A 27,382-nucleotide genomic window follows, 5' to 3' on the forward strand; every position below is an offset into this window, starting at 1 on the left:
GATAGTCTTCACAGTGTGCATTCAATACACCCCACATTCATACAAGGGCAAAGGAAAACCTCTGTGAAGTTGGCACCCCATGTGTTGAAAACATATAAAAATGGTGTCATTATTTAGTGCTGAATTTGTGCTGAATTGTGCCATAAATTTTATAATTTGTGCTGGTATCATTTTTGAGATATTCTACATAACACCACTGTTCTGCTCCTATGTTCTACCATTAAGCACTGCTGCTCTCCATCGCCCTCTACAGGCCACACCATTGTAATGCTGATACATCTGCTAATTCATAACCATATAAATATTTATATATATAAATATATATAAAAACACAATTGCTGATTTCAACAGCACAAATTAGAGCACATCCAGCACTAAAGAATGAGACCCCTTTTTTCCGATTTGGAGCCAAACAAGAATTGACACAGTCAATATAAAATCTGTGTCCCCTTTTTAGTGTTTAAAAAAGTTTGAAAAAAATTTTTTTTGAAAAAAAAAAAAAGTTTGAAAAAAAAGATTTAGAAAAAAAAAGTTTAGGTCCAAAATGTGTTAAAAAATCGACCTGATGGTGGCGCTATATGGGACAGATCCATGTCGATGAGATAAGTGTAGACATACTGTGTAGCGATTTGTGTGATTTTAGGGCAAAAACTGCAGGAGCAGTATTCAAAAATGTGTTTTAAAAAATTTGGCGGGGGTCCCTGGAGCTGCGGGGGTCCCTGGAAGGGTGGAGGTTGTGGATTGGCAGACAAGGATTGTGTGTGGAAAATAGGGGCAAAAAAGTGTGATGTGACGTGACAGACAGACTGACGGACAGACAGGCGGTGGAGGTTTTCATAGTAACTGCGACCTTACGGTCGCAATTATAATCATTAGTATTGTTTATTTTAATTATTATTATTAAGGAACTCTAGAAATCTCAGTTGGAACTGTTACCCCAGTGACCCGATGCTGGATAAGCGGTTGAAGATGGATGGATGGATGGATGGATTATTTTAGAGTAAGCTACTTTTTTTTACCATTATTGTGTACTCCGCCACATGGGGAGCAATCTTCAATTCAATCTTCAATTCAAAGAAGCTTTATTGGCATGAGAACACAAACGTTTACACAGTGGTGGAAAAAGTACCTACATTTTTATAATTAAGTAAAAGTATCAATTCTGCAATGTAGAATCACTCTGTTACAAGTAAAAGTCCAGAATTACAAATGTACTTGAGTAAAAGTACAAAAGTATTGGTATCCAAATGTACTTAAAGTACCAAAAGTAAAAGTACAAAATGTTTGAAAATAGCAGATCTACAAGCTCACAACGCGTCGCACCGCAATGCATTGTGAGCTTTTAGATCGGCTATTTATAAAATGTTTGCCTCTATCTTATATTATTTTACAATTAGGCTAATGTTTGGACATTTTTGATAGTATAGTTTTAGCTTGTTGATTACTTTGGTGCAATAATGGTATTTTTCTTTTCTTTTCTTGGGGTAATAAAAAGGTAATTTTCTCAAGTACTGTACTTATAAGTACAATTTAAGGTACTTTTACTTTACTGGAGTATTTCCAATTTTCATTACTTTTCTTCTACTCCACTACATCTCAGAGGCAAATATTGTACTTATTCCACTACAATTATTTGAAAACTTTACTAGTTACTTTGAAAAGTATAGCCTACATAACCACTTCAGCCATGGCTATTTTCAAAGGATATTATTTGGTAACATGTGATACAGAATAATTGTGCATAATGAGTACTTTTACTTTTAGTCCTAAGTGTAGACTATACTTTTACTCAAGTAGGTCTACATTTTGAATTCCGGACTTTTACTTGCAGTATAGATACTTTTACTTAAGTAAAACATTTGAGTATACTTTTCTCACCACTGTATGGAGAGACCACTCTGTGGGAGAGACGTAATACTATGAGAACGTGGAGCGCTCGGGAAAACGGCTGTTGTAAATCACAGATAATTAGTTTCTCCGCTTTGAAAATCAGACGTCTTTTTATGACTTAATGAGTTTATGACCCTCTGCCAGCCTCACTCTGCCATAGAGTTATAATAACTCTGCCTCAGAAGAGCAGCCAGAAACGGCAGTAGCTTTAGCATGTAGCTAAACGTAGCAGCTGCAGTGTAAAGACGTCACGTTTCTGCGCCTGTGGGGGAACACGTTCTGTGGGGGAACCCTTTTTGGTGTATCACCTGACACGCTGTGCCACTATGGTCAGAGAGCGGCCCGGTGCTACGCTAAAACTCAGGCACCCATTGAATTCTGTGACCATGTACGGTCGCACAAAATGGATTCAAAACACACACTGTTAGTTCTATCGTCTGTTTTAAGACTTTCTACGCGGATTTCATTTGTGTTAACGCAGGGTAAAGTAGCATGCCTTCACCCATGAACAATGGTGGCGTCTGTGGACTTTTTAAAATATATATTTTTTCGCAACGTGGTAAATTATTTTAACGTGGACTCCAGGACAATGACGTGAATGCGTCTCTAGGCAACGTGAACGCGGCTAAGACGCGGGATGCGCGCGTAATGCGCGCGTAATGACGTCACTGACCATGTGACACCGAGACAGCCAATGGGCAAAAAGTCGCGTAAAGGTAGTGCACTCACACACAGGAAAGAAAGAAATCTGTTACACAGATTTAAAAATTGGGGTGCAAGGCTCAGCAAAACTATAATTTGAAATTTCTCAAAAATGATACCAGCACAAATTATAACATTTACGGCACAATACAGCACAAATTCAGCACTAAATAATGACACCATTTTTATATATGTTTTCAACATATGGGGTGCCAACTTCACGGAGGTCAAAGAAAACCATGCACCAACCTGCTTATCTTGCTCAAAGACACTTAAACATGTAGCCATATTCATGACGGCCTCTATAACCACTGACACTGTTGTTAAATTGTGATGGATCTATCTATTCTCCCTGGGTCTGAAGTAAAGATTTAATTGAGTATTAAACACTGCTGAACCCTGTTAGAAAACAGCACACAATAGCAGCACTAGAGGTGTGCGCACACCACACACACACACACACACACACACACACACACACACACACACACACACACACACACACACACACACACAGTATGTAGAGACACAAAGACTTTGAGGGTTTCGGTAACCTTTAGTTTTGTGTATTACAAAATATAGTTTGTATTTGTGGAGGTGTTTTATATTTGCAGATTAAGATTAACTACTTACGTACTGTAAAGTACTTGTGTGAACACATTGTCAATCTTTTCACACTAATACTTATGAGACAACTCTATCTCCATAAAATTAACTACAGTGTTATAGGAACATTGCAAACTACTTCTCTATAGCTGGGTCCCAGTATTAATTTATCCATTTGCACCACTGAGTGTGAAAGGTTTCCTTTAACATGTGTACACTCTCAGAGTTGCCTGAAGGTCTATAAAAAAATTATAAACTGGATTTTTGCACAGCTTTGAGTGTGCAGAGGCTGCCTTTTATTATTCATGTGGTTTCCTTTTGGTTCCAGCACCTCACCCAAGTGTTTTTCTCTATAATAAGAATTAAATTAACCACATGAACCCCTAGCGTAACGTTCCTATATTTAATCTGGAATGAACATTATATTTATATACGCAATAGATAATGAGCTATAACTGACAACCCCTCACAATGCATTAACACGTGAGCTTGTACATCTGCTATTTTCAATAAATGTTCGCCCTCAGAATAATATAATGACTGCTGACTATTTTTTTTTAGACTACATGGGGTACATAGATATGCATATTGTTGTCTATTTGGACTTTGATCATGTGAGACCTCTTCTTATGGTTATGATGTTGAAATCCAAATGTAGTTTCACAATAATTAGTTAGCTAATCATTTAAAATGTACACGTTAACCTGATTGGGTTTCCCACCCACTTAATCAACGCTAGTTCTCCCTTTAATTCCCTTTAATACAGGCAATTGTTGAAACAGCAGGTTGGTCCGAGTAAGAAACCTTCAGAGTTTGTTTAGGCTTTAGGGGTCTGGAGACAACCCTTAATCCTCCAGCAGACACACCTATGCAGGTCAGTATAAAGGCTAAGGACTCTGTAGACTCAGTCACCAAGCTCCAAGCACCCTCTCCAGAGCATCTCCAGCACCATCCCAGACTAAGGAGCCTCCAGAAAGACCGTGAAGATGGAGCTCTTTTTCAGCCTCCTGCTACTGCTGGGTCTCTCCTGGGCCCATCCCATCCTGGAAGAAGGAAGCGGATCAGAAGTCCAGATAGACGACCACCAGGCGGTGGACATCAGCACCATGATTCTGTCCACCAACAACGGCTCCAGTGAGTTTCTGCTGGAGGGAGACCTGATCATTCCCAGAACCAGAAACGCCATGTACTGTTGGTCTTCTAACTGCCTGTGGAAGAAAGACGCCAGAGGCTTGGTGACGATCCCCTACACGACGAGCAGCGACTTCCGACCATGGGAGGTCTCCCAGATCCAATACGCCATGAAGTCCTTCCACGACAAGACCTGCATCCGCTTTGAGCCACGTCAGAACGAGCAGGACTACATCAGCATCGAGAACAAAGACGGCTGCTTCTCTTCTCTGGGCAGAGTCGGAGGCAAGCAAGTGCTCTCTCTCAGCCGTCGGGGCTGCGTGTACCACGGCATCATCCAGCACGAGATCAACCATGCCCTGGGTTTCCAGCACGAGCAGACCAGAAGCGACCGTGACCAGTACGTTCGCATCAACTGGGACAACATCAACCCCAACAATGTCTACAACTTCTACAGGCAGTACACCAACAACCTGGGCACCCCTTATGACTACACCTCCATCATGCACTATGGTAGAACGGCCTTCTCTCTCCAGTACGGCAAAGACAGCATCACCCCCATCCCAGACTCCAATGTGCAGATCGGCCAGAGACATGGAATGTCCTATCTCGATATCGTGAGGATCAATAGACTGTACAACTGCTGACAGCAGCACTGATCCACAGAATGTAGGTTCACGACCTTGGAAAATGTCATCACCAGCAGCTTGTTAATTTTACATTTTCTGATACATAAAACTAAGTGCTATCATTATGTATTATGACTGCATGCTAACATTGAGCTTGAATGAGGGAGATTGTGATTGAAACCAGGAAAACAAGCCTTCTGCTTTGATGTGGTCATTATAATAAATAATTACAGTGGTAAAGTTCATGTAGTTATAATGTAATGATCTGGTAATTAATAAAGTCCATGTCACAGTCTTTACAAATTGTAAATGGGTCGTTGATTTGTTTCCTGCTAATTTTCAATAATTACAGCTGATCTGCATTTCATTTTGTTTATTCTTTGAGATTTACTACTTGGCCCATTCTCAACCTAAGGCAAGAAATAGTTACATACTTATCCTTCTCTACTGGTTACTTTCTATGTGATTTGGATCTTGCCCATTTTTTAAATGTATACCAAAGGAACGTATTCGCACACAATCCATCCATCCATCCATCCATCTGAAAGCAGTACCGGACAACAATCCATGGGAATTCCAACTGCTTTATTATTATTACATATACATTGTAGTTATAACTAGGAGAAAACAAGAGAAGAATAGCTTTTTGTTTGTCATATGTATTCCATCAGTAATGTCGGGTTGGTCCTGGGGAATTATGTTGTGCCGACCAAAGTCGTCAACCATAGACAACACTACCTGTACAGCAGGGCTGTCACAGCCATGACAGTGTAAGCTTAATGGCAGGCCTGAGTCAAGCCTGCAGAGGTCCTGAGATAGTCTGAGTGCAGGGGAGACGTAACCAAGGGAACACAAAGAGGAGGAACTGGACAGAAAGACAAAGAAATGTCAAAGGTGCTGTTATCCAGCAAGACCTACAGTACATCATCACTGTAACATGAGCGTTAATTTAACTCTGAAGTGGAAAAAATGAACCGAAAGTGTACAAATTAACGCCAGATTTGACTGAGCGCCCACGTTTTCCAAACCAAGTACTACACTTGGGGACAGCGGGACTCAGCTTCCAGGATATGTGATGAAAAACCCAATACTACACCTGTCATCTGACATGGTTGAACGGAAAATTAAACAACCAGTGATTCTAAACCCCGTTCCAGGGGACCCAGAGTACGGCTGGTTTGCAAAGCACTTTGTAACCTTGTTTTGAATAGTGCTACATAAATAATGTTTATTCATTAACCGGGGGCTTAGCTAGACTTGGGACAGGTCATTATGTGATGACTTACTATTACAATATAAAACTAGCAGTACTCTGGTCCCTCAGGACCAAAGCTTAGAACAACAGACCCACAGTAAACCTAGACTTGCTACTCAGCTGTGCCATCTCAGCTGTTGGGGGAAAAGTAAAAAATAAGAGTGTAGAAAATCCAGAAATTCCACAATAACCTCAACAGCCTAAATACACAGGGTAAGAAATGAAAGAAAGAAAAGAAAACCCTTTAGAAACCAGACTGTCCCACGTCATCTTATTATTTTAGTAGCTGCGTCCAAACAGGGTGTAGTACTGAGCAGCCTCCTTGCCGCTCACACACATCTGCCCAGGCTGCAGGGTCCTCAGGGGACTGAAGGGGATGCACAGACTCTTGGCTCCCATGGAGGGGGCCCCGGGCTCCAGGTCCTGGTCCCTGGAGAGCACAGAAAGAGAGACAGAGCCACAGTTCAGTTTTATTCACCAGCAGTGGCGTTACAAGGGGGGAAAAAGTCGGACTGCGATACTAGGGCCCAAGGTCGAGGGGCCTGGAATCATTTTATACTTTGAAAAATAGCAGATATACAAGCGCACAGCGCGCTGCGAGCTTGTAGATCTGCTATTTTTTGAAACGTCGTGAAAATGGGTGCAAATCTTTGAATATATGTATTTTTTTTTTTTTAATACTATTTTTATTTGGGTTTTGGGCATACCAAGGAATAATTTCACAGTCTGGGAGAGTCCCTGGAACTAAATATTTTGAGATTTGAGATGGGCCAAATACCGATCATTTTGGGGATCATTCACATGAAAAAGTTTGAGCACCACTGACGATTTTTCAATAGTTAAAGCACAAAATAACGCGTATTAATGTGTTCCCAGTCTAAATGAGTTAAACCCCCTCCCCCTATGAAGAACATTCATGGGGGGCCCGCAGTGAATCCTTGCACCCAGGGCCCAGAATTTGGTGCGACGCCCCTGTTCACCAGGTACATCTGCATGACGTGAGGACACTCGGGTGGCTGTGGCTCAGGAGGTAGAGCAGGTCGTCCAATGATACATGGGTCAGCGGACACTGAACGCTGACATTGCCTCCAATGAGTCAGTCGGTGGTAGCTTGCCACCATTGGTGTGTGATTGTGAGAGGTGAGGATGCTGGCGTTGACTGTTCGCCCCTTCACCTCCCAATGTATGAATGAATGGACCATTGTAAAGTGCTTTGAGTTCACAACATGCTTAGAAAAATGCAATTTATTTACTTGGCTAGTTGCTCTCTAGCTGCTCATAAACACAAAGAGGTGAGAAAAAAATATATATATATATATTTTGCGAAATAGATGAAAAACAAATAAGATGAAGATTTTAAGAATAGGTATCAAGCAAGCACAATGGTTCTGCTGTTGAGATTTAAGCCAATGCCAAAGTAATGCAAACACAGCAGTTCTCATTACTGGCCCAGCAGGTGATGCCAATACCCCTCCTGCGGCTGCATAAAAACCTTCATACCATCCAAGTCAATGGAACTTACTTGACTGGAATTTACACTTGGTTTTATTAACTTAGTAAACCGTTTAATAAAGACTTAATTACCAGTCACTAGTTTCAAGTCTTCTTTCACACAGCATGAATTATTTGTTTGATTAGATTATTGTCCCATTTAAAATGGATGTAAAGAAGGATACAGTATGCTTTCGTGTGGCCATGTTGTGATTGACAATACAAGTATACTGAAGTCCTACTGAGCAAAGACCCTCCCCTCGCTCTCCTTCCCACCCTTTCTGGTTGCACTCGCAGCCATTTCTCGCTGATCTTGAGGTTTCAAAACTGGTCTGTCGAAACCAATGGGTGACGTCACGGTCCCATTATCCATATTTGTTTTTCTTATATTATGTACAGAATAGGAGCATGTCAAATGTGATATTAAAATGAGATAGTGATTAATTATGTGGAACTTACTTGGCAGTTGTTTTCTTAATCCAGTCCTCGCAGTCAATGCCACCGCAGAACGGAATTTGGACAATCTGTGAACACGACATATACATATTAATTTGCGTTCACTTCAGATTAGTAAAACAGACCAGAGTTGAGTTGCACTGTACTTGGTGCGTTCTCCTGGGATCTCCACCAAAAACAACAATGTGTCGCAACGTGACCCGTTGTGAGCTCGTAGATCTGTTGTTTTGGGTGAATCCAGAATAGGGATTTCAAGTGGTTACTTCAAGTATAAAGTTATTTTCATCCTGTCCAATAATGGAAATGGATATTGTTTCAAGTTTTCCTCCTGACATAAACTGTATCTTAAGGGGAAAGATTTACATATCTATAATTCAGGAGTGCCGTGGAGATCAAAAGGTTATTTAATATTTACAGGGGTGCCCTGAGCCCTCTAGTCACAGAACATTAACCCAAAGGCAAAGGGTCAGAGTTCTGATACAGTGTTTGACTCACCTTTCCTGTGTCCAGTTCCTTCTGAAACTCCTCCATGGAGTCCGCAGCCACCATGTGTTTCTTCAGGTCATCAGAAGCCCTGTAACACACATACAGTGCAGCTTAACAACCTAAACCAAGAGTTCTCAACCTGTTCTGCATCAGAGACAATTTAAAAATCTCAAAAGCATTCGCGGCACAACCGTCTGACCACTGAACACTGAACACTGCAGCCTCAGTGAAAAACATGCAGAGTTCAAAGTCGGGACTGTGCGCTTAACAGAGCGATGTCGGAGCAGGATACCATCAGTGACACCAGCGAGGCTTACATACTGTAAACTGTCTGCACACCAGACGGTTATACAGCATATTGTCACTGTCTGGCTAGTCTCGCGTAGCCAGACAACTATTCCACAATCTCCGAATGCTATATAGAGTCTGGAACGGCAGCTCCCGAACGGCGAGTATCGGAAGTAGTCACTGCTGCACTGAAATGTAGTCCCATTGGAAACATAACATCAACACAATAGCAAAGTCATTCGAGCGGACTATTCTTGTTATGGGTGTATAGTTTAATAAGAAAACGTTTGAAAACATCATGGATGTAACACCAATAACACCAGAGAATGACGAAATAACACCCCCAGAAATATTGAAAGGAGACATAACGCTTCCAGTAGGACATGTTATTGCTACTGCACCAAGGGAGCGGTTGCGTCACATCCGCTTTATCTCGCACTCATCGTTTCTATTTCCGTTTGCCAGACTGTATGCCGGGAGCATTTGCCCAAATCGCGGAGGCAACAGTCTGGCCTCGTGAGACTACGGTCTGGCCAAAACCTCTTAACTCCCATTTTTGAGGTGTTAGATTTTTTGGCATAAATCAGGGCTATTGAACACCCTTTACATCCGAGTGTTCGTTAAAATAATATTGAACCAATGGAAAGTAGTAAAAGGTGCTTGGGACAAAACCTCCTAACTCCACACTTTCTGCCAAACCAGCTAACTCCACCCGATTGGCCCTCTTTTTTTTCATAAATATGTGCTATTGAACACCCTTTACTTCTGTGTGTTGGTTAAAATAATATTGAACCAATGAATAGTAGTAAAAAGCACTTCGGACAAAATTCCACTAACGCTCATTTTCCCGAAAATGAACATTTTGGAGTTTGGAGGTTTCGGCCCGACAGCAGAGATATGTAACATGCCCATATATGGACATGTTACGTTTGTACCACCCACCGCACAAGGCAACTTTAATATACAGGATATTAAACTTGGTTGTGTTTGAGCGTGTTAACTCATTCTGAGCCCAGGACATTAACGGATTAGGGGGTCCAGAGTGCCCCCTCCCGGCCCCATTAACGGCCGCTGTCTTATTTTGAAGGCCAGAAGTCTAGACCGGAAGTACTTCCGGTCTGACGTCATCGGATCGTGCGACGGAACCGATCATTGTTTACGTGGTGCCATGCTGGATCGGCTCGGAGATACTCACCATGTGTTTTATAAACTTCCATCTGCCTCCATCTTCGCTTCTAAAGTGTAGTTTTGAGATAATGGACATTAAAGATGAGATTTCCCGTCCACCTCAATGTTACAGGCTGACTATTGTGTGCTCGTGGAGCCGTGATGATGACAAATCAGCGCGGATTTCGTCTCCGGAGCGTCGGCCATTGTACTCGGTATTTTTACTCGCCGTTACAGTAATAGATTACTTGTCGCGCGATATCGCGTGAATGGCACTATAAATACTCTATTACTTTTCACGCGACATCCCGTGAAAGGCGCTGATTGAGTTAAGTTGTGTGTGTATATACTGTTGTACGAAGTGCGACAGGGAGAATATGTGACCCCATCCTACACCGGACTCCATGCTGATGAAGTCGTCCAGGTTCATCCTACAGTCTGGCGTGTGTATACAGGGGTAGGGAGGGGGAGGGGCGCACCCCGCCCCCTCATCCTCCTCCATGTGAGAGCGGTCGGACGCAAACGTCAACAGGAAGCTGTCGGCGGGGATGACTCGCAACTTCCTGTGGAAGGTCGGCCTGAGGCGGCGGTCGGAGCGGAAAGCCAGTCTGGCGTACAGCGTCAACGGGCAGGGGAACGGCAGCTCAGAGTCCAGGTCGTAGACCCAGCTCTGCCCTCTGCTGGCGTGGAGGAGAATCACGTGGTAGTCCCAGACCACAGGCTCGTGCCCGCGGCCCGACTTCCTCTGCTTCCACAGAGGGATCGTCCTGTCGTCATTGGAGATGAAAACTGCGAAAACCTCTCCCAACGCGTCAGGCTTCTCCGCCTTGACGAACTCGCAAAGCTGCCACACGTTTTCCTCACAGTAACGACTGGTGTAAATGCAGTCCTCCCTGGACGGAGTGATACTCGTGTAGTCACCTTTCATCATCTGCGGACGGTTTAACCGTCAAAGCAGTAAATCAAGATGTGTCATGTGTGGCCAGCCTGTGACGTCAGTCATCGATGTCATAGATGTCTATGACACAAGACTCCAAATAGGGGCAAAGTTTCAGGCCGAACTGAGCACCATTGACTTACCTTATAAAATTAGAAATTAAATATTTACCAAAGCATGGAAATTATGAAAAAAATACCCAGGTTATTGAGTCTCCCTCCTCCCATCTCTCTCTCGCGCTGATCGAGCTCTGGTCACAAACCAAAACCCCCAACATTGCACTCTATTCATGCATTTGTTTCATCCAAAATGTGTTTGTGTTTGCATGCAGGTTTGTGTAGCATGTACTGTATTGATGGTGATTATACGGTACATGTGTGCATGGCATTGGCTTGCAGCTTACCTCTTAAACAGGTTGTTCTGGATCTCCTCCAGTATTTGTGGGATTCTTTTCTCCACATCAGCCTCGGCCACAGTGATGCGGTCTTTAATCTCGGCGAGGTCTCTCCTCAAAATCACACACTGGTTCTGTTTCAGGTCTTTAGGACCCACCTCCAGGCGGATTGGCACTCCCTGAGTGACAGGGGGATAAATCACAATCACAAACGATCTATGATAAAAAAAAAAATGAAAATCTGTTCTGCAAATAGAAAGTTGGCCACGCCAGTTACACTGACAGGCAGGGTGATGTGAATGCATAAAATCTATGGACCAAATGTTGATATTCAATGTTGCGCTGCGATAAAGCGAAGTCATTTTCATTTACAATAAGGTTGATTCTTTTTAGCAAACCTGTATCAACTGTTTAGTTCTAAAACTATTATATAAATAATATAATGTTCTAAATGTTTGCTGTGGCTGATCACTCTGCACACAGGTGCACCTTTACGCACACACATGCATTAACACTTTCTCCATGATCCGGGTAAGATCTGCTGTATTATTTGATGTAATACTGTGATCTATATTTGCTTATTATTTATTCATTTTATTATGCCATGTATCAATCCCTCTCTCTACACTAAATGACACCATTTTATTACTCATTCTCCTTTGTACTTTCGCGTGTTGTTTTCTTACCTTGAGTTCCCAGTGGTTGAACTTCCATCCAGGGGAGTAGTTGTCTCGGAGGTCAGCCTTCACCCTGATGCCAGCCCTTTGCAGTCTGCTGAGGTACTGGGAACACTTGGCCAGGATGGCCTCTTTCTCTGCCTCTTCCAGGCTGGCTGTGATACCACAGGGGATGATGATCACCTGAGACACGCACACACAAACACACACCTTAGCGCATTTCATTCAACTGTATGTGTGTAGAAGAATGATGCGTGTATGTATGCAGTTGTGTGAGTGAGAATATGCATTTTGTGTACATCTACGTAAAATCGTCAGTGCTAGTTTCACTTGTTAGTATCCAAATAGATAGTTGGAGATGAATGGGACGATAATTGCTATTATCGTTTATCGCGATAAAAAAACGATCACAATAACCGTATTGTGGAGATTTAATTTATTGTGAACTTGTCCTCTGTCATGCACTGGGATAAATTCACCTTTTATTTGCAGGGCTGCAATTTAAACCCTCTATAATTGGTAAAGCGTACATGGAAATAACGTACTTGATACAGTACAGTCACTCTCTACGAAATCTCTTTGCCAAAAAATAGTCGATCTAATAGCTCACAACGTGTCGTGTTGCGACACGTTGAGAGCTTGTAGATCCGCTATTTTCCCACCCCAGGATAATGGATGTTGGGGATATTTTGATCATCGCGGTAATATCCTAAATTGCAATTTCTTTTGCCACAATAATCGTGACATGACATTTTCATATCGTCGCATCCCTAACAAGATTGTGTGTGTGTGTGTGTGTGTGCGCGCGCGCGCGCATACCTGTAGGCAGGCGACGCGGGGCGGCAGCACCAGGCCCATGTTGTCTCCATGGACCATGGTCAGAACACCGATGGTCCTGGTCGTGAGGCCCCACGAGTTCTGGTACGCAAACTGCTTTTCACCTGGCTTCTTAGGATCCTCAAAGATGATCTCAAACATCTTGGCGAAGTTCTGACCCAGATGGTGAGATGTGGCTCCCTGAGATTGGAGGAGAGAGATACAGTACATATACTGCATTATTGTCATCACACCAGTGCTGCTGAGATTTCCAAAAATGCCTGGAAGTCTTTTGCTAATTGGAGCTTAATGGCATTAGGACATTTCAAAGGCAACTTCAGTACACCCAGACTATCTGGATGGATAGATTGCACTACATGTAAAAAAGGAAATATTAGCCACCTCTTTAAATGTAGATCACAAGAAACTGACTACATACACACTGAATGTAGTACACTATCCAGCAAATTGAACGTCTAACTTCTCTGAATGTACTGTGCAGCATGTGTATTCTGTGGGGATGAAATACCTGAATAGCTCTGCCGCTAGCAGAGATGAAGGCTTCTACTGTGGTGGTGTAATCCCCTCCGGCAAACTTCTCCTTCTCCGTCTTCCTGCCCTTGACCACAGGGATGGCCATCAGCTCCTCGTAAACCCTGGCATACAGGTCCAGGATCAGCAACACCTAGAAACACAAGCAAACGTTCACACACAGTGTCATCAATGAATGCAGGCATCTGCATGGGCAGCAACCAGTAAGAGTTTAGAGCTCCTATTCTATTCTAGTTGGTTGATCAAATATTCACAGTGCAACATATATACCAGGCACTGTGGCCAAAAGATGAAGGAAAGTGGGCCGTTTTGTAACATTGTACAAATTAGAATTCAGGCAACTGGAAAACGCACTTATCACACATTATTTACAATTATTGTACACGGTTGGAGTAAGTGCCATAAACATACAGTAAGTGGCCGTACTATCAAGATTGCTACGACATATTTTCTGTAAATGTGACTGTGTATAAATTAAGAGATCAAGTGAACAACACAGAACATCTATTTATCCACCACTTAAGTCCTGAGGTGTTGTGCAGGAAAAAATGCCTATCTACAAGCTTACACAGCATCACACATCACGATGCATTGTGAGCTTGTAGATCGGATTTAAAAAAAAAATCTCGTTCAAAAGGCAACTTTCTGTCACCTCCAATTCTGTCTGATCACTTATTTTGTGTTTCAAAGTAGTGTATTAAATGCATTGTCATCCACATAGGTTTCGGTTGTCACACATTTTCACGACTATAAGAAGTGATTTAATCAATTTTGTCTAAAAAACGGTCTAAACAAAACTAAACATAATTCCTCTGGCCCGTTGCAAACACGGTTAAAACAATTCATCTTCACGTTCATTCTAAGAAGATGGACAGGGGAGGAATGGTGGGGTGCAGGGAGGGAGGGACGGAGTGACAGAAAAGTGCTGCACTAAGGTAAACATAGAGTACATGAAATGGAAAAGGAGACGTGATGATTTTCAGACCTCCTCTGCTGCCTCCTCCTTGGTGGCGAAGGCGGTGTGTCCCTCCTGCCACAGGAACTCTCTGGTCCTCAGGAAGGGCTGAGGATGTTTAAACTCCCACCGCTGAGCAGAGAGGAGACAAGATGTTTTTTAGTTTTCTTTTTTTTTTGATTGATTGATTATTTTATTAGACAAAAGTGGAGAACAGTACAAGTATAGTAAATGAAATAGAAATGTAGGACAGTACAAGTACAGTTAAACACCCTGCATAAAAGGAACATCCCAAATAAGTCCTTTTACTGTCTTTTTTACATTGCAAGTCCTTGGTATTTTTTTTTCTTCAAAGATGTGCACACATTTACACGATTTTTCAAAAGTATAAAATAAACCACCTGACATGACAGAGTGAGAACAGACACTGACCACAACGTTACACCACTGGTTCAGTTTGATGGGCAGGTCTCTGTGGGACTGGACCCATTTGGCGTAGGCTGGGTACATCACTGAAACAGAATAGGAAACATTTAGACATTTAGTTATTTCACACCGAGCCGACTCCATGCATGTATGTAGTATTTAAGCGACTGTGTTTGTGACACTGACCCGTCTCACTGGTAGGTCTGACAGCAATGGGTTCTGCCAGCTCTGTCTTCCCCGAGCGAGTCACCCACGCCACCTGACCAGGAGGAGAGTGAATGTGAAGACGTTAGGGATGGGACGATATGAAAATGTCATATCATGATTATTGTGATCCCTTATACCCAAGCGTCCTTATTCTGAGGTAAACATTCAGAGAAAAATAGCAGATAATTGTGAGTGTGCAGATCAGCTATTTTCAGGGATGAGATTTTGTGTAAAGGGAAAATGGGAGCAGACTTAGGAAAGGGCCCTCGGGGGGACTAAGTACTGTATATCATCTCTCAAGATTATGTGGTTTCAGCCCAGCCTTGCTCACCTCTGGGGCAAAGTCTGCGATGTGGGTTGCTTCCTTCTCCAGGGCAGCCTGGGACACAAACATGGGGAAGTAGCAGTTCTCCACTCCCAGCTTCTTGATCTCCTTGTCAAAGAAGTCTTTGATGGTTTCCCAGATGGCAAAGGACCACGGACGGAGGACGTAGCAGCCACTGACGTCATAATACTCGATCATCTCTGCCTTGGTTATCACCTGGACAGACAACACACAGAGAGAGAGAGAGAGAGAGAGGGGAAAGGATGGAGGAAGGCAGGAAAGGAAGAAGAGATGAGAGGAAGGAGAAACGGTGAAGGAACAGAGGGGTAGATGCAGGCAAACGCCATGGTCTTTTTCTGTAATACGAACATCGTTCCTGGTCAACAGCACACATACACATTTTTTTAATTTATTAGTAGTTACTAATAAGTTATATAAATAAAAATGGGGGGGTGGGGACCTTGATGTGTATTTATATTATTCTAATCATTATTCTAATCATTTATGACTCACCTGGGAATACCATTCTGCAAGGTTCTCCTCTTTCTTGAATTCCATTCCCAACCTGCAGAGAGAGGGAAAGTTACTTGTGATATCGTTTTCAAAATCTATCTGGTTTTAGTGACATTCATAGCGTTCCACTCAAGACCAACATGCAACCAAAATCTGTATGTACTCTAAACATGCTGTTTGACTTCAACACTACCACAAAGAGTGCAGTTCTCACAGGCCACTTCTCAATCTTAATGACTAAGTATACATGCACAATGTTAGGAATACAGACTCCAATTACAGTCGTATTCACAATATACAGTTTTTTTAGGCTTCAATATCCCAGATAATATCTGGATAATCCAGCCTGTTATGCCATTTACGCACACGCACACACACACACACACACACACACACACACACACACACACACACACACACACACACACACACACACGTAACTAGAATACTTGATTTGATGCAAATTACAAGTAAACATAGCTAATAGTAATGTTTGCATAGGAGCTAGCTAGTACAAACAATGTTTATCTTGTCAAATTAGTGTCTCTAGTTGATAACACATGCTTCTCAGGAAGAAAGAGGGGGATGGACACAGAGTAAACTGCAACATTTGTCAATTAAAATAAATGAAAAAGGAACACATATTGAGCATGTTTTACACTCAGAGTTAAATTGAGACATCACCAATATATGCACTATAAATATTGCGGCACACACAGGCATTAAGGCCTGGTTTCTAAAGGGACCTCCATTGCGGCCGTTCCATAAATCAGCCGAGCCATGCCTCACGAAAATATTATTATGTGGCCCTGCTCTCAAGCTGTTCTCCATGCTATATGGCTCAACGCTGCCGGTTGAAACAGACGTCAGGTCAGTAGCCTTCTAGCTTATGTTGTGGAGAAAGTATGTCTCTGGGTATGGGGCCTAGAAATGGGCCTATCTACTTAACCTACTGAACGCATTGCAAGGACTAGGCCATTCACAACTTCACCACACAACATCTTTTTAGAAGATAGAAGGCCTCTATTCAGAATCAACAAAGCCATTAACACAGCTGTGAACAACTCCACCCCCGTCTGTCCGTCTCACCTACAGTATGTTCCTCAGTCAAAACAAACATGCAAGGACACAATAAACTCTCTTATGGAATGAATAGGATGCAACACAGCATTAACACTCCACTGATCAAACCGCAGCCACCTTATCGAGCAGTGAGCGACTCACCAGTGCTGAGCGTCTGCCCATGAATAATCCATCTTCTTCTTAAGTTTAGCTACTCATTTAACAGTAGGGAGGAATTTTTGGTTGACAGGTGGTCCATCTTCATAGATGAAGCCAGCAAATCCAAGAATGCATCTACTTCTCACTAGCTTTTCTTCTCCAATATCCATGCCACACAAAATACATTCAACCAGTAGAGCATGGCACTAACATCACAAAGGTTATGGGTTCCATTCCCTGTGTAGCTCAATGAGTGCACTTGTGATACTTTTTGAATATAACACCCTCTACAAAATAGCATACCCAGTATGGGCAAACTTCATCAAATATTCAGCTGATTGCGGATTACATTTTCTGGTGGGGGCGGGGGGGACTCGACTCTACTGTAATGGCCTTAGAAACAACACGACATCATCACTGCAGAGCCAGCATAGCGTTCAGAAAGAGAGCTTTTATTTTCCACTACAGACATTTGAGGCTCCAAACATCCTCAGCAGTGAAAATGGAACACACCAAACCACAACTTCCATACAATCTATCCAACAAACTTTGTTAACCTGAATAGTACACCATTTCAAAAAGAAATTGAGATCATGGGGTGATAAATAAATGGATGACCATGATGGATAGCATGGTGCCATCATGGCCATCCATGATAGATGTACAGTCCTTCATAACAAAATAGAACTCGACACCATGGCGTGTCGAAACTTAAGACGAATTTATACTTTGTCATACGACCGTGGCAATAAATAATGCTATATTTTGCTTTTATGTTATTTTTTTCAAACACAAAAATTGTGGAAATAGCAGATCTACAATCTCACAACGCGCGTTGTGAACGTGTAGATCGGCTATTTCCACTATCAATGTACTTTTTTAAGTATAACGTTGTCAAATATGTCAGTAATTTCTTTGTATATTTAGGTTATGTGTCACGTCAAAGCCTACAAGCTAAACAGAAATGTAATTGGCAACAACAAAAACACAATGAAATAATTAATCGCAATTATTTGAGTGACAATTAATCGTCACCTTATATTTGTAATGGTGACAGCCCTACTCTCGCTCCATCCCTCTCTCCTCCCTGCTTTCTGCCAGAGCTCTCTCTCTCTCTCACCGTGTCTGCTTCTTGGGCCCCTGTCCTTCTCCTCCTGCTCCTCCTCCTCCAGCACCTCCTGAAGACTCCTTGCCTTGACCGCCTTTCTCTCCCTTGGCCTTCTTCCCTCCTCCTCCCGCTCCTCCTTGCTTCTCAGACTTGTTCTCCCTCTCCTTGCGGTTCTTGTCCTCTCCGCCGGTGCCGCCTGCAGCAGCCACAGGCTTGTAGTCCTCTCCGCTCAGGCTCTTGTACTGGTTCTTCAAGGCCAGCAGGCCCTTCACGGCCTCATCCACCTGATCCTGGGGTCGGGGAAAAAGCACAGGATGTCAAGTTATTTTATAATTTAGCTATTGAGAAATAGCAGATATACAAGTTTGCAGCGCGGCACTCTGCAATTCTTGAGAAAAAAATAAAATAAAATGTGTGCAAATCTTTAAATGTATATTTTAAAAGGGAACATTTGTAACTCAAATATTTCTTTCTCTGGGACCCTGGAAAAACATATTTTGCAATGGTGGTCCACGGACAAATACATATAATTCTATGGGTTCTTAACATGAAAAAGTTTGAGAACCACTGATGATAGAAACATGTGTTTTTCAAAAACCTTAGAATAGAAGGATTTAGAAGACCTTTATAGAATCAGGTAAAAATATTGAAAGACTTGCACAAACTTTCACGATTTCTCAACACCAAGTTTGTGTGTTTAGAGTAGAGGTCTTCACGGACCCCGAAATTACCCGAGGACCAGAGAGACCCGTACCGGGTTCGGTCAGTGTTTTATCATAGTCACTTGGAGCCGGGTCGGAATGGCCGCATCTCCCTCGGAACACAGGACTGTAATCATCATGTGTATACCCGAGAGGACCCGTAATGTGTGTGTACTTTCTGCTTTTTTATGCAAACTGTAAAGCAATCAATCAATGTGTGTGTGTGTGCGCGCTGGCGTGCGCTGAACAAACTACTGGAGTTCTGTTTAACGTGGGTGCTGTGTTTAGGCTGATCTAGGATCAGATCCGTTAGCTGCGAGGCAGCTAGATGAATGGCTGTGTAACTGTGAGATGATGCTGGTCTAGGATCAGTTTAACAGTGGGGGGAAAAGATCTTGGTGCGTGTGTAATGCATGCGTGATGCGTAGCCTGCTGCCAGGATGATGAGAAAGCACCCGCGACCGCGTACAAGTTAAACCATGACAAACAAACCAAAAATGACTTACCTCTGTAGTTAGAAAATAGCCTAAAAGTATTCCTTTATCCCTGGCTTTTGTTTCAATCTTATTATAGATTCCTTGGCAGCCTTCTTCAGCCCGTCAATCAGTTAACATTAACAGTGCACGCCGCACGGCTGAAGTGAGTGCGGGATCTTGGTACATGAAAGGGGTTTTTAATAATGATTAAATGTTCGGGTCTCTCGGAACCTCGGAAATAAAGGGATTTCAGGACATGTCACGGGTTTCAGTCTGTAAAAAAATAAATAAAGTCTCGGGACAGAATCGGTCGAGACCGTTACGGGGCCACTCGGGTTTGGTTTTGTAATTTGATTATTTCGGAACAGGTCGGAATCGGACGAAATTTGATGGTCCATTTCGATTTTGCGACCATTTTTTGGACCTGTGAAGAGCTCTAGTTTAGTGTCTTATTCCAGTTTCAGCTTCACGCAGCTGATGGATGCTCAGATGGGGAAGCAGTTGGGGGGTTAAGTATCTTGCTCAGGGACGTGTCAACACACTGGTCTTGTGATTTACGAAAATATTAACCAGCGTTTAGTCAGTTGGATTGGAAGTCATCCAGAACCGTAATATAAGGAAAGGCCATGCCTGTGGCCCAAATGGGACAATTGATTGCCATGAAAACCCCAGCCTAAGCTTGATTTGGCTAATTCTCCACACCTGTTGAGTTACCCACACCCACCATTCAATTAGTCAGTCGTCGGTCTACTTTCTACAGTAAGTTTGCACTCTTCAGACATTCTCCACAGTCATTTACCACTGGACAAGGACTTTACAGAACCGGTGATCCCCACCGATATGCCCATACATGGGCATGCCCCGGGTATTGTATAATAGGGTGGGGCATGCACTGTCTATTTGCATCGTTCCCGAGGAGTAGGCCAGTGCCGAACGGGCATCGGTCTAAACAAACCACCACCAGGCTACCTACCTTGGGGGCTTTGTCAGATTTGAGCTTCCTCACTAGCTCCCCCTGTTGAGCCACCCGAGAATACAGCTCCTGGACCTGAGGGGAGGAGCCTGAATTGGTAGGGGCGGGGCTTGACTGGACGAGTGGTGCAGCTGCTGCTGGGGCTTGTAGTCCAGGTTTGTAGTCCTGACCAGTCTGCTGCTTGTACTCGGCCTTGAGAGCCATTAGCTGCTTTACTGCTGCATCCACCTGGTCCTGAAGATTAGTCAGCAAGATGGAAAAATCAAGAATACATTGTCAAAATTCTATTTCACACATTTTACATTAAGCCAATAATACTGTCCGTAAAACAGCAAAGGTATATGAAGATTGTTCCACAGCATTCTATTATTTGTAGTAGTTATAACAGTATTCATTATTCATTCAGTACTAGCATTTTGAATATTATTACTGAAGTATTATAATGATTATAATACTTCAGTAGTAATATTCAAAATCCTGGTAGTATAGTTGTAATAGCACAGCAGAAATAATAGTAATCCTAAATAAAGCACAAGTTAAAAGCATAAATACATCTAGTATTATTTCTGGTCTCACCTTGGGAGCTTTGTCAGCCTTCAGTTGTCTGACCACCTCTCCTTGCTGGGATACCTGTTGATAGATACCAGGGGCTGCAGCAGCAGAGGCTGGAGCAGGAGAAGGAGATGGAGCTGGGGCAGGGGCAGGGGCAGAGGCAGGGGCGGCTCCAGGCTTATATTCCTGGCCAGTGGCCTGCTTGTACTGTGCCTTCAGAGCTATCAGCTGTTTCACTGCTGCATCAACCTGATCCTGGAAGAGAGAAGGGTGGGTGAGTGAATGAATGAACAAATGAATTCATGAATGAAAAATACACACACACACACACACACACACACACACACACACACGCATACACACACACACACACACACACACACACACCCACACACACACGCGCACACACCCACACGCACGCACACACACACACACACACACACACACACACACGATATGCATTTTGTATTCCAATTGAGTCTAGAAACAATTTACCCACCTTTACACTAGGCATTGAAATACATCTCTTTATGTGTACATGTATGTATGAGATTTTGTCAGACCTGCCAGTCACTTTGTAATTCTTTTTCGTAACTGTTGTATCTAGTCAATAATCTGTTGATTCTGTCTAGTGCCTAGTGTTTAGATGTACTGTGATGTATGTGGGTGCATTGAACCATGGACAATACACCAACATGTCTCATGTATGATTAAATTAGAAAATTAAAGGCCATGTTTACACAGTATTAAGTACACATCGGGTGCCCAAGATTATTCAAGATTTATTCGGCGGTTGCCGTGGAAACCTGCCATTTTACCTTGTTTTGGAACCTAAAAGTAATCAGAGTAAATGTATGAGTACGTCTTGAATTCTTTCTCAGAACAGAAAAATAACAATTGTGGGAATCAGTGCTTTTGTAACGGCCGGTAGAGAAGGCCGCGTTTTAAACGTGAAGGTGATTTAAAAGTTAGATTAGGGGATAAATGCACTTTTGTGAATCTCATAACACAGGCTGTAATAAGGAGCCGTGACTTCCTGGTCACGTGATCTCCCGTTGCATTTGGGGAATTGGAGTGTTTCTCTTCACAGGCGGGTGCCTTGTACAGTAAGCTACAGCTTACTGTAGCTTACTGTACAACGTGCAAACGCGTCGTGGGAACCGGGAGACATCAAAGAGTTTGACGAGTTGGCGTGCCGTGGGCATCCGATGTGTTAATATGTAAATATTGAATTTAATTAAGAAAGAAGAATATATGACTTCACACTTTGTCACAAAAGTAGCACAATCACATAGCGATAAAATGTAAATACTTTAAGAGAATCGACCAACAGTAGTATTTTAATGTGTCAGAATACCTTTGGGGCTTTCTCCGTCTTAAGCTTCCGCACAAGCTCTCCCTGTTCGGCTACCTGCTCATACAGGCCTGCTGAGGAGGAGGAGGTGGTGGTGGTGGTAGGGGGAGCAGGGCTGGGGGCAGGTGGGGTGACCCCAGGTTTATACTCCTGCCCCGTCAACTGTTTGAACTCTGCTTTGGCAGCGAGGAGCTGCTTCACTGCTGCATCAATTTGATCCTGAAACAACATAACATATCCATTATGTTCTCAACTGGATTGTATATTATTTACACAGTCACATCCTCGGGGTAATTGAAACCCTTCAGACCTGGAATTATTGATACTTTAGCCATTGAAAAATAGCAGATATACAAGCTCACAGCGTGGCACCGAGTGCCGCGCTGCGAGCTTGTAGATCTGCTATTTTTGAAAAGTCGCGAAGATTTGTGCAAATCTTTGAATGTATGTATTTTTAAAGCGAACATAGTTAACTAAAACTTTGCTTCTGGGGGGTTCCTGGAACTAAATATTTTTGAGATGGGGGTCCGTGGCCAAATACATATAATTTTGGGGGTCCTTGACATGAAAAAGTCTGAGCACCACTGACATAGAAACATAGGATTGGAACCTGTTAGGATTTAGGATCAGGTAAAAAAATATTCAAAGACTTGCACAAATGTTCAAGATAAAAAAAATATAGCAGATCTACAAGCTTGCAGCGCTGCACTTGGTGTGTATCCAAGTGTGTAAATGTAACCAAATGGATCCGTAGGGGTCGGCCCGTAGTTGACCGTCCTTGACCCAGTCCCACTGAATGACCCAGGCTGGCAAACCATCGCTCATAGTGAAAGGTTTAGGCCATGAACTGAAAAATGCAACTGCAAAGGCCTTAAGACATTCAAAATGACACAGTCTATACTGGGCTAAAAGTGCGTTAGCAAATATAACTAATGCCTTTTAGCCTCGTAAAAACCCAGTGCCCTGGAATTTTTTTAAATCACATTGAGTTGACTAAGTTGAAGTGAATCAGACTAGTGGTTGAGAGAGCTGTGGTGTACCTTAGGAGCCTTCTCTGCCTTCAGTTTCCTGACCACTTCCCCCTGCTGGGCCACGCGGGCATAAGGACACGACACAGAGTCCAGGGAGGGAGTGGGTGGAGCTGGTTTAGCCCTGGGCGGGGCTTGTACAGCGGCAGGTGGAGCCATGCCTGGCTTGTAGTCCATACCAGTTTGCTGCTTGAACTGAGTCTGCAGGTTAAAACACATGTTAGCCAACTTAGAAGCAAGTTTAAAGATGGCACCCTAAAGGTAAGAGAATGTCTAGGTAGCACCAGGTCTAAATGGGTTAAATGAAACTCCATGGTACACTCCTCAGTGTTTATTCATTTGTGATTGAGAGTGTACAAATGTAACCACGATGGATACCATTGTGGTCACATTTATACACTCTCGGGGTTAAACTAATACCAAGGACTTGACTGTATGGTGAATAAAATACCTTTAGGCTAAGCAGCAGCTGAACGGCCTTATCAACCTCCTCCTTGGGGGCCTTGGCAACCTTCAGCTGGCGTACCGCCTCACCCTGGGCCACAATGCTGGAGAACACATCATCACCTGCTGGGGCTGACGGAGGGACTGCTGGAGACTTGGCAGGGGGAGCGGGCTAAAGAGAGGAGTAAAAGGACATTTGCATGTTAAAATAAAGGTGCGTAGACCTAGCCCATCCTATTCAGCTACAGTATATATAGTTAACACAGGAGGCAAATGTATTCTATGCCGTTTTGTTTTTTTGCATTCCTAAGCCAATATTTTGATGACCGGGGTCATCAGCCAGATTTATTTAGCTACTACATCAGTTAACTTCTTGTGCAAACTACGCTAGCAAAGTTGCTTAGCATACTGCAGTTGCAACAGTCCTGCTGGAGAGACCCTGTCAGTGTCTAATCAGCTGAATCAACTGATGATATTTCTAATGTGATAAACTTTTTGGGAGACCCCTCTGCGTACCACCAGAGGGGGTCTCAAGAATAACCAGTGGTACATGTACCACAGGTTGAGAACCACTGTGCTGGAGCATTGTGTACCGCAACGTTAACTCAGTTGACCCATTAAGACCTGGAATTATTTTACAAGCAAAGCAATCTTTGAATATATATTTTTCAAAGCAAACTTTTGTTAAATCAAATCTCTGCTTCTGGGGGTCCCTGGAACATATTTTGAGATGGGGGTCCGCAGCTAAATACCTATAATTTTGTGCGTCCTTGACATGTTTGAAAAACCTTTTAGAAGACATTTATAGAATCAAGAGTCAATATATTCAAAAGATATTCAAAGATATTTCAAAGAAACTCTGGTCCATGCATTCATTACTTCAAGAATAGATTACTGTAATGTCCTTTTTTCCGGTTTACCAACAACAGCAACACATGGCCTCAGATTAGTCCAAAATGCAGCAGCTAGAGTACTTACAAGGAAAAGAAAATTCGATCATATTACACCAACAGTCATAGCACTACACTGGCTTCCAATACCGGCCACAGCTGATTTTAAGGTACTGCTCCTGGCACATAAAGCCTTAAACGGACATGCCCCATCCTACATGTCCAGCTTAATAGAACCCTACATCCCTGGAAGACCACTGCGCTCCCAGGATGCTGGTCTACTGACTGTCACAAGTTATAATAAAACAACTGTTCGGGGCAGAGCATTCACACATCGTGCCCCCCATCTCTGGAATGCTCTCCCCCGAGCCGTCAGAGATGCCGACACTCTGGCCATTTTTAAATCTAGGCTGAAAAAACATCTTTTTACCCTGCATTATGGTTCTCCCTAGTTGTACTTAATGTGAGTTGAACTCCTTGATTTTAATGTTAATGTTAATGTTTTAATGTTTTTGTTGTATCATTGTTTATACATACTGATGTTTATGTTGTATGACTGTTTTTAATCACTTGTTGTACTGCTGTGAAGTGCACAGAGACCCCTTGGGGTGATGATTGCACTATAAATAAAAATAAACTGAAACTGAACTGAAAGACTTGCGCAAATTGTCAGGAAAAAAAAAAAAAAAAAAAAGGCAGATCTACAAGCTCTCGGCGCAGCACTCTGTGCCGCGCTGTGAGCTTGTATATCTGCTATTTTTCAATAGTTAAAGCATAAAATAATAGTTGAAGTGGTTAATTTCTAAAGCGACAAAGACACGTTCCCAGCCTTAATTATCTAGTCTTGTTTATCATCACGTCATGAAGTTCAGACTTCCAATTCAAGTTCGATGTACATTTAACATATCAAGTCCTAGCAGTAAATGCAACGGAAGAAGCTACGTGGATAATCCTTGCATTTCAAGAACTTGATTAGGATTATTATCAGTGAGAGATGAACAAGGACAGTCAGTATGTCCTTCTTACAGTGTTGACTGCCTGGGTCTTGCTCTTGTCCTTAGAGCCGGCCGTGGGCATTTCCTTAGTGTGTCCATCTGGGATGTAAAGCAGCACACATGGGCTCTCCTTACAGCTGTTAGGGCTGCACACACACACACACACACACACACACACACACACACACACACACACACACACACACACACACACACACACACACACACACACACACACACACACACACACACACACACACACACACACACACACACACACACACACACACACACACACACACACACACACACACACACAGATGTTAGAGGGGATCAGGCCTCTTTTTGCTTGATCCAATGACTTTTAGCCAACAGTGACAACTGTATGGCTGATAATGTACAATGACACGTATTAACACACTTGCATGATTTAACATGGAGCTGAACCAAACACGGCTGGTGGCCTAACCTGATTGGCTCGTAGGGCTGGTCACATATGTAAAAGCCACGCCTCTGCAGCTGGATGATGTCACCTTTCTTCAGGTTCCTCAGACAGGGATCTCCCAGCATCCTCTCCTCCAACTGGGAGGGGAAAGAAAGAAAGAAAGAAAGAAAGAGACAGACAGACAGAAAGAAATATAAGGAATGAGTGAAGACAGTAATTAGAAAAGATCAGATGAAATATCAAAATAAGCCGATTCAGGCATCTATCCATTATTTTCTTAGTGATTATTCTATCGATCACTTTTTCGATTAATTGAATAATTGAAAAGCATTTTGCTTTTGTTTTGTTTTACAAAAATCAACAAAAACAATTGCATTAATTTGTAAAAATACTATGTCGTACAATAGTGTCACGCAATGGTGTCACAAAAGCAGTGAAAATAGAAAATCTACGGGCTCACAACGCATCGTGCAATTGTAGATCTGCTATTGTGGAACAAACAAACTAACCCTAACCCTAAACATCGATTAGTTCGATTAACTGTTGTACCCCTGCCTGATTCAACGATGACACAAACAGACACACAAACTCATGAGGTCCACACAGACACAGACGGGCACTGACTCAAACACACCTTGCTTTCTTTGTTGATGTACTCTTTGAAGTCGTCCTCTTTCCCCAGGACGGGTTTGGAGATGAGGTGTTGGTAGTTGACACAGATGGTAGGCAGCAGTGGGGCTCTGGATGTGTCCGCCAGCCAGGTTATCTTAGTGGTCTTCTTGAAATCCTTGTTGTCCAGGTTCAGACGCGCCTCCATGGACAGTACCTTGCCACTGGAGTCCCTGGATGGTGTGAAGGAGATATGTATATGGATACCTTTCATAGATGTGCAGGTTGCACGGTTGACTTTTTGTTTAGGCATACAAATGTGGCCACTTGAATAGAAATTTAAAGGACAACTTTGTTATTTTTACAACAAGGGTTCATATTTTAGATTGATTTCATTTGATGATTTCATTTTCTGCTTTCTATCGTTTTAGTCATTTTAGTGATTTTGATTTCAGAGGGTGGGGGCATGTGTACAAGTGGCTAAATATGTCTTTTTAGACACAATAAGCCGTTGATTTCTTTATGACTATTTATAGTAACGCAACTAGCCCCCGTAAGTCACATCTGCCCATGAAAGATTGCGGTGCATCTTGGGAACGGGCTTATTGTGTCTAAAAATAAATATTTAGACACTCGTACGCATGCCCCCAACCACTGAAAGCAAAGTCATTAAAAACGGCTAA

At 42.8% G+C, this 27,382-nt stretch overlaps 3 protein-coding genes across 3 annotated transcripts in view; 1 reads left to right on the plus strand and 2 right to left on the minus strand.

The window, feature by feature from the left end:
- Window positions 1-4,184: 4,184 nt before the first annotated feature.
- On the plus strand, window positions 4,185-4,976 carry LOC308289150 (hatching enzyme 1.2-like; the record flags this gene model as incomplete). The annotated part of the gene is made up of 1 exon (XM_080730749.1): window positions 4,185-4,976. The coding sequence occupies one exon, from the start codon at window positions 4,185-4,187 to the stop codon at window positions 4,974-4,976; it is 792 nt and encodes a 263-aa protein (XP_080586875.1).
- Window positions 4,977-5,533: 557 nt separating this feature from the next.
- The window catches only part of eprs1 (glutamyl-prolyl-tRNA synthetase 1), a 44,156-nt gene continuing 22,307 nt past the window's right edge, over window positions 5,534-27,382 (minus strand). Inside the window, exons 15-35 of the mRNA XM_080729330.1 lie at window positions 26,725-26,932; window positions 26,115-26,227; window positions 25,677-25,791; window positions 23,768-23,932; window positions 23,329-23,517; window positions 22,292-22,507; window positions 20,959-21,189; window positions 20,383-20,616; window positions 18,245-18,522; window positions 15,904-15,955; window positions 15,397-15,606; window positions 15,045-15,117; window positions 14,865-14,944; window positions 14,463-14,564; window positions 13,455-13,610; window positions 12,929-13,126; window positions 12,119-12,292; window positions 11,442-11,611; window positions 8,656-8,734; window positions 8,164-8,228; window positions 5,534-6,643 (exon numbers count right to left, since the gene is read on the minus strand). Coding sequence (XP_080585456.1) covers window positions 6,493-6,643; window positions 8,164-8,228; window positions 8,656-8,734; window positions 11,442-11,611; window positions 12,119-12,292; window positions 12,929-13,126; window positions 13,455-13,610; window positions 14,463-14,564; window positions 14,865-14,944; window positions 15,045-15,117; window positions 15,397-15,606; window positions 15,904-15,955; window positions 18,245-18,522; window positions 20,383-20,616; window positions 20,959-21,189; window positions 22,292-22,507; window positions 23,329-23,517; window positions 23,768-23,932; window positions 25,677-25,791; window positions 26,115-26,227; window positions 26,725-26,932 — 3,259 coding nt within the window. The 3' untranslated portion in view covers window positions 5,534-6,492. The remainder of the gene's footprint in view (window positions 6,644-8,163; window positions 8,229-8,655; window positions 8,735-11,441; window positions 11,612-12,118; window positions 12,293-12,928; window positions 13,127-13,454; window positions 13,611-14,462; window positions 14,565-14,864; window positions 14,945-15,044; window positions 15,118-15,396; window positions 15,607-15,903; window positions 15,956-18,244; window positions 18,523-20,382; window positions 20,617-20,958; window positions 21,190-22,291; window positions 22,508-23,328; window positions 23,518-23,767; window positions 23,933-25,676; window positions 25,792-26,114; window positions 26,228-26,724; window positions 26,933-27,382) is intronic.
- On the minus strand, window positions 10,391-11,029 carry LOC308288041 (protein N-terminal glutamine amidohydrolase-like; the record flags this gene model as incomplete). Its single annotated transcript, XM_080729385.1, has 1 exon — window positions 10,391-11,029. One exon carries the CDS (start codon window positions 11,027-11,029, stop codon window positions 10,391-10,393), a length of 639 nt encoding a protein of 212 aa, XP_080585511.1.

Source organism: Nannobrachium achirus (assembly GCF_963921795.1).
Source record: "Nannobrachium achirus genome assembly, chromosome: 7".
NCBI classification, from domain to species: Eukaryota; Metazoa; Chordata; class Actinopteri; order Myctophiformes; family Myctophidae; genus Nannobrachium; species Nannobrachium achirus.